The following is a 7937-nucleotide window of genomic DNA, read 5'->3' as shown; positions in this document are numbered from 1 at the left end:
TTTTATTATGTTAGAACTTAGAATAATGACTATTAGAATCACGAGGTTAATTGTTAACCACTGGGTCCCACTTAGCACACATGTGATTTAGTGCATCTTAATGAGTGACCTAGATGATCAAAGGTCCCATGTAACCACAGATCAACACCAAAACAAAAAATAAAATTAAAAAAATCATCGTTTTAGCATCATCTGTCGTGCTCGTAATGATGGAATATTTGACCAACATTCTAATACCATCTAGTTATGGCGGGGATCACCGGATGCAATGGTTATATTTAAGGGGATTTGATGTTTCACATGGGGCATGCTATTTGTTTTAAATTGTAGATGGTTGCTTGTTTTCCTTTGATTAGATCTGAAAGCATGTGTAGTAAAAGTATCAAAGTATGTGTAAAATCATGTTCCCAATAGCAATCAGATGATGCTTAACGAGTGCCCTTAGCCAAACCCAAAAAGGATAAAGTAAGGAAATGAAAATCCGAAACTTAATTTTCTTCTTGGGATGCTGCCCCCATGCCCCTATTTGTTTGAAGATTTATGACAATCGATTGTGAGTGCTAAACCCATTGTTGGGCTCAAATTTGAACATAATTTTGAGTCTAATAATAGGTTTCCGCTCGGGATGAATAATCATCAGTAGAAGATGATTGGTAATTTCAGTATCTTTTCTAATCTAAGTGATAAAAAAAATTTACATAATTGAATATTTGCGACAAATCGAATCGTGATTCTCGGTGAATATTTAAAATATATATTTTATAGATTTTATCGGAAACCCCCCCACCCCCACCAAAAAAGTTTGAAACAGACTTAAGAGAAAGAGATTTAGCTGTCATATGCCTGTAACGGTCAGTAGTTGTCTACGAGATTAATTAATATTCCGAATAATAAACTAATTATTTATATTTTTCAGAAAACGACAAGAAATAGAGGGTGGAAATATCAATTCGCCAAAGCTATTACAAGAGCCCGACGATGAATGGCCGGATTTGGGTCAAAAGTGGGCGGCGACGCCGGCATCTCTCAGACGCGTCTTTATCGCCGCTTCCAGCTTTTTCATTGCATTTTCCTCCACATTTATAAATTCCATTCCCAACCCACTCATTAAAAAACGGAAAAAAAAAAAAAATCTCTCTCTCTCTCTCTCTGGCTTTTCCGTCAGACTTTTTTCATATGTTTGTAGGCGGATCTCGTCAGGAATCAAGTTGGAGGTGAAATTTCTGATTTGGGTCCTGAGCAAAATCCGTTTTTTGTTACATTTGTTGGACTATATGCAATTTTTTTTCTTTGGTAGATGTTGTCTTTGGCTCTGGTTTTTTATTTACTGTCTGGGGTGATTTTTAGAGAGAGAAGATTTTTCTCTTTAGAGCTTTAGATTGCTATAAGAAAGGACATTCTCATCATTTGATTCTTTTCCCGTTTTGTTTTGCAGGATAATCGCATAAATGGGTCTGTGGATTTTCATTTCCTGAGAGAAAATCTTTTTTCTAGTTTGGGTTGCTAGAAAACCCAGTAGATCTCCATTCCCAGAGACAAAAAGGCCTTTTGTTTCTCTTTTGATTTATCACCATTTGTTAAAAATCCTTCTTTTCTCCTATCTGCTTCTGTCTTTCCTTTTTATTGTGGTAAAGAAAGCCCTAATCTTGAAACCCAAATGTTCTGTAGACCATCTCAAACCTAACCCTAATTTCCATCTGAAAGATTAGTTCTTCTTTTGATCTAATTTTTCCTATTTTGATCTCAAATTCCATTAAAAAAACACCATATAGAACACCAGAAACTGCCCCCCTGCTGACCCAAAAAAAAAAAAAAAGCCCCAAATTTTCTGTTATTTATTCCCATTTCTCTCCATTCAAATAAACTCTTGGATTTGATTTTCCCTCTTTTAGGTCTAAAAATGACAGAACCAAAGCTAGATACACCATTGCTCCAACCATCCTCCAGGAAACTCCCTGATTTCAAACAATCCATTAAACTAAAATACGTAAAATTGGGCTATCATTACCTCATCACCCATGGAATGTACCTTTTCCTTTCCCCTCTTCTAGTCCTCGTCGCCGCTCAACTCTCTACCTTCTCCTTCCAAGACCTCCATGATCTTTGGGATCATCTCCGCTTCAATCTCATCTCCGTTATTGTCTGCTCGACCCTCCTCGTCTTTTTGTCCACTCTCTACTTCCTCACCCGCCCTCGCCCTGTCTACCTTGTCAACTTTGCCTGTTACAAACCAGACGAAAGTCGTAAATGCACAAGGCAGATCTTCATGGAGCGGTCTTGTTTGACAGGCACTTTTACTGAAGAAAACCTTGAATTCCAGCGCAAAATCCTTGAGAGATCGGGCCTTGGGGAATCGACTTACCTTCCCGAAGCAGTTCTGAATGTACCTCCAAACCCGTCGATGGCAGAGGCCAGAAAAGAAGCTGAGGCCGTAATGTTCGGTGCCCTTGATCAACTCTTTGAAAAAACCAAGTTAAAACCCAAAGATGTTGGGATCTTGATAGTGAATTGTAGCTTGTTCAATCCAACTCCATCACTTTCTGCCATGATCATTAACCATTACAAGCTTAGGGGAAACATTATCAGTTACAATCTTGGTGGAATGGGTTGCAGTGCAGGTTTAATATCTATTGATCTGGCAAAAAATCTTCTACAAGTCCACCCCAATTCTTATGCTCTGGTCGTCAGTATGGAGAACATTACTTTGAATTGGTATTTCGGTAACAATAGATCGATGCTTGTTTCGAATTGCTTGTTCCGAATGGGAGGTGCTGCAATTCTATTATCAAACAAGAGCTCTGATCGTCATCAATCCAAGTATCAATTGGTTCACACAGTTCGAACACACAAAGGTGCTGATGATAAGTGCTTTGCCTGCGTGACCCAAGAGGAGGACACCAATGGAAAAGTCGGTGTTTCTCTATCAAAGGATCTGATGGCAGTTGCTGGAGATGCTTTGAAGACTAACATAACTACCTTGGGTCCTCTTGTTTTGCCCATGTCTGAACAGTTGCTTTTCTTTGCTACATTGGTGGGGAGGAAGCTTTTTAAGATGAAGATCAAGCCATACATTCCTGATTTTAAACTGGCTTTTGAGCATTTCTGCATTCATGCCGGGGGGAGGGCTGTCTTGGATGAATTGGAGAAGAATTTACATTTATCCGATTGGCATATGGAGCCTTCAAGGATGACACTTTTCAGGTTCGGGAATACTTCGAGTAGCTCTCTATGGTATGAATTAGCGTATTCAGAAGCTAAAGGGAGGATAAAGAAGGGAGATAGGACATGGCAGATAGCATTTGGGTCTGGGTTCAAGTGTAACAGTGCAGTTTGGAAGGCTCTAAGGACCATTAATCCAGCAAAGGAAAAGAACCCATGGATGGATGAGATTGACCAGTTCCCAGTGAATGTTCCAAAGGTTGCGGCAATTTGAACTTCAGTTGGTAGTTTTCCTGCGACCTGTAGTTCTGTGGTGGTACTCCTATGAAATCCTTCAGATTGTTGAATGGTCTTTTCTTTATGTTTCTTTGAACTGTAGGAAGTTGGAACTTGTTCTCTGATTTTTGTGTAGGTACTGAAGTATTCTGTCTAGGCATGGTGGAAAATAGGGTTGGAGGGTATTTTTTTCTTCTTTATTTTAGTACTGGCAGATGAATTTGGCTGTCTATGATTTCGCCCAGTGGAGAGAGAATTCGCTTGGATGGTACTTTTTGTGTTACCATTGGCTGGAGGTTGGTTCTGGAAGGAAGCAGTATTAGGCTTTTCTAAGGTGTGACCAGATTAGGATGAGGGTAATTTGTGTTCTCATGTTTCCTTTCTCTTAATCACTTGGGTGGGGTGATTATTTATTTAAGCATTTGAATCTGAAAAGTATTGGTTTCTATTATCTTTTTTATATTATGAACTTCACTCATTCTTACTTAGGCTTTTTTTTTATAATGATGATCAATTTAATTAGAGAAAAGAAGAAAGCGGAGAACCCCAGCGACCGACCCAGACAGTCAATACCATCTAAGAACACGAGAGAAAATACCATAATCCAGGGAAGCCTCAAGGGGGAGGAAGTCAAAATCTCAAGACCGCCCCTCTCCACTCTGGCCCTAGCTAATTTATCCGCCTAGGAATTTGCAGACCTTACATGATTGGAAGAGATAGCAGCGCCATCCCCATGATTGTGGATCTCATCAAACCAACGAGCAAAACTCCAAGGATTTGTGTGGCTCCTTGCAACCATCTAATGACATTAAGGGAGTCACCCTCTACGATTAGCCGGTCCAGGATAGATCTCTCCATAATCCTCATTGCATGAAGGACCACTCTTACCTCCACCTCGTTGGAGTCAGTGATTCCAATCGGGGCTGAGAAAGTCCACTTTGTTCCTCCCTCCTCATCTCTAAGTACCCCCTACTCATGCTGGCTAAGGGTTGCCCAGGCTGAAACCATCAAAGTTGAATTTTAATTTTCCTGGGGCTGGCGGTTCCTGTAGCATATCTCTCTCCATCCTTGCCACAGGTCAAAGGCTAATATGAACCTGTAGCTCGGTAATATCTTAACCCATGCTATTATTAGTGCTATCACTTTCGTATAGATGAACTGCGCTGACTTGTCGAGGCCTCTAAATACACTAGCATTCCTTTTCTTCCATAAAACTTATAATGTGGGTAGCAAAACCAGATTCCACCAAATCCTTACCTTTTGACCTCCAAGAACAAAGAACCAACACTCGAGAAGTTCTACCAATTTTTATAGGAAAACCCACACAAACAGAGCTCTGCACCACAGCTCTCAAGCTTTTATACTGCCAAGTGCTCTGATCTATGGCTGGTTGTTTGTTTTAGCATCTCATATTTCCAGCCAGATGGAACGAAATCAGATGAAACACGATCGCTTATCCTAATTTTTTGGTCTGTTTGTGTGCAACCCAATTGCATTTTGGGTGCAATGCGTGTGTCATGGTATTCAATTGTAGCTTACACAGAAATTGAGTCTAAAATGCAAGTTACTGACCCTTTATCCTTGGTAACGTTGCCTAAACAATGCTAACATTGCAGTATGATATGGTTGATTACATGTGTTGATTCCAATGAAGCGTTACACAACATTTTCACATAGTGAAGACGTGACCGTGTATGGTATGTGTGATCACACTGCCCGTGAAATGCAGTGCGGGGTACATTGGAGATGCATTGCCATTGTAACTGAGCTTCGATTTAAGTTGTATTCCAAGTTCCATTACATGGAAGTGTTTTCTGTCATTTCCAAAGGTTTGAGCATCGCGTCATCATGGTGACAGAATGGGGATGGTGTTCCGCTCCTTGTGTTTGAAGGTGAAATCTCTGTTAGTATTTAGGAGACTAGGGCAGTGATTCTTTTTTTTTATTGGGGGTGGGGGGATTGAGCCGCCTCTGACCTTTAGGTTGAAAAACAAAGCCTTAATCATTGAGCTAAAGGCTCAATCCCTAGGACAGTGATTCTGGTAAAGTGGTTTCATTAACATCTGAATACATGTACAAATGCTGATTTGGTTGAGAGGAAAGATTAAAGGCGGAAGGGTACACAACTTAGACAGAGCCTCCCCTAGATCGAAGTAAAAAAAACTTGACAAAATTAATCTATATAACGCAAGGTGTGGTTGTTTTAGCTTCCTTTTGGAGACTCATTCCGATTACTAAGCAGAGGAAAGGAACTTCTACATCTCTACTTTTTTTTGAAAAGTTTCTACATCTCACTTGGTAGGCTATAAATAAACTCATAGTAAGCTATAATGCAATTTACAAGAACTAAGGAAAATACAAGAGGAAAGTTATTACAGAGAGGAAAATTATGGGAGTTAGCCATAGAAGAGATCCATCCATCTTTCTGCTAAGAGTAGGGGAGAGTGAAGCTAGCAACTAAGCTTAAGAAGTTGTGAATTTTGAATCCAAAAATCTGAAAATTGAGGGCTGTCTTCAAGAAAAAATCATGTAGATAGGAACTCTTGTGGCGGAGGGCTCCTATTGGGGTTAAACCATCCCTCATAAGTTGCATAGCATTTTAAAGTGCCCTGATATGTCAAACGACTCAAATGTCTTGTACTAATTGCCCTTTCATGGAACCACAACTCCACAAATTAGTAGGTGAATTTCTCAATTAGTTAATGGGTATCCAAACCGATTATCGGACTCAAATTTAAATGTAATTTTGAGTCCGAAAATAGGTTTGGGCTCACAATCGTTTGTCACAATCTCAAATGAACAGGGCTCAAGAGGGACCAAGGACTCAAAATTAATGACAACCAATTATGACAATCTCAAATGAACAGGGCTCAAGAGGGACCAAGGACTCAAAATTAATGACAACCAATTGTGAGTCCCAAACCTATTGTTGTCTCAATCGGTTGCCACAAATCTAAAACGAATAGGGCCCAAGTGTTCTTTTCTGATCTATATTCTGATGACTGACTTGCTGGCAGAAGGTTTCCTCTGTCTGCGTTTGCATTGCGGCTTTCAGTGAGTCTAACAATTGGTTTGGCACTCACAATCAGTTGTCCTAATCTTAATCGAACAGGGCCGGCTTTCAGTGGGGGACTTCAATTTCAGACCTAGGAATGACATTTTGGCTATTATATGCTTCTCTAGGTGGCATGGAGTATGTCTGTTAACTTACCAACTTTTCCATACGCTTAAGCTGTTGGAGAAAGGTGTTATTTATCTTTTATACTTTAACACTCCCCCGCACATGTGACACATGGCACATGTGGTCCCACTTTGGGCCGACCATCGCATGTGGATTTTTGCTATCCGGGAGGTTTGAACTCGAGATCTTTGGCTTTGATACCATGTTAACTTACCAACTTCTCCAAACGCTTAATCTGTTGGAGAAAGGTGTTATTTATCTTTTATACTTTAACAATGTCCTTCCTGTAGTTGCAATAACATACTCCATATTGTGTGGGGAAGAGCAGCTTTATAATAAATACATGGTTCTCATCTCTGAGACCACTGAAACATTTGGGAAAATCGTAAGAAAATAGGAGAAAATGCAATACTTTTGGGGTGCCTTTGCACTGTTGTTGTAAAGAATTTTACAAGTGGTTTTCATGAAAAAACATGTGCATAACTACCTAAGCTACTTGTCCTTCAAATTCAAAATACATTACTTATAATAACTAAAAACTAGTTGTTAAATAGCCCAATCTTGGGAAATGATATATCCGCCCCTATTGCCCCTGTCAGTGTCTCAATGACCAAGGAGGGGCCGTTGTACTTATGTCAGAAGAATTCAATGCCCCTAATTGCCACAAACACTGACAGGGGGTGTTCCTGGTGATCAAAAGGGGCAGATGTATCACTTCCCCCAATCTATTATACTAATGATCCATTGATCAGATTTACATCTAATACATTCTATCATGTGTGTTTGCATTATGATCAGGTCAAGCAGAGCTGTGATGTTCTATTAAACGGATAATAAAAATAAGATTAATTGGTAATCCAGGTTGATGATGTGGACCAATAGGGGCACATTGTTTTTTTTATAAGGGCACCCTTCAGTTTATCATTCCTCGATGTTTTCTTAATGCTTATCGCTTATTGACGGTGAAAATAAGCCACTTGTCATGATTTGCATTGTGCCCTGCATCGTTTATAGTTTTGTTTCTATTTTCTTTTATTTTGTGGAAATTAAAAAACCATTTATGTTATTATGTAAATTTCATATGAGTGATGCACTATGTGTCTTTGTTAATTGCATACTGACTGATATGCTACAGTAGGAAGACATTGCGGATGATACAACATGTAATATCATATTTAACCTGTGGGCTTTCTTTTTGCATTTGTCAGAAGCGTTCAAAATAGGGTTCTGAATGTGGATGAAAGCATTCAGAGGAATGCTAGACTGAAGAGGGCCTCTGCAAAAATCAAGTGAAAGGTCTCTTGCAAAAATCAAGTGAATAT

General features: G+C 39.5%; 1 protein-coding gene across 1 annotated transcript; it reads left to right on the top strand.

The window, feature by feature from the left end:
- The first annotated feature begins 997 nt into the window (after nucleotides 1-997).
- On the top strand, nucleotides 998-3886 carry LOC143846881 (3-ketoacyl-CoA synthase 11-like). Its single transcript, XM_077355481.1, has 2 exons — nucleotides 998-1214; nucleotides 1436-3886. The coding sequence occupies exon 2, from the start codon at nucleotides 1901-1903 to the stop codon at nucleotides 3431-3433; it is 1533 nt and encodes a 510-aa protein (XP_077211596.1). The 5' UTR covers nucleotides 998-1214; nucleotides 1436-1900; the 3' UTR covers nucleotides 3434-3886.
- Nucleotides 3887-7937: the final 4051 nt, after the last annotated feature.

Source organism: Tasmannia lanceolata, unplaced genomic scaffold, assembly GCF_043159265.1.
Source record: "Tasmannia lanceolata isolate RefF3 unplaced genomic scaffold, GAP_Taslan_0.1 ptg000003l, whole genome shotgun sequence".
Taxonomy (NCBI): Eukaryota; Viridiplantae; Streptophyta; class Magnoliopsida; order Canellales; family Winteraceae; genus Tasmannia; species Tasmannia lanceolata.
Note: the sequence above shows the minus strand (reverse complement) of the source record. Positions and strands in the feature narration are given on the sequence as shown.

What these genes read in the sequence shown, in the direction of transcription:
- LOC143846881 (XM_077355481.1), top strand. Translation starts at nt 1,901, where the DNA reads ATGACAGAACCAAAGCTAGATACACCATTGCTCCAACCATCCTCCAGG.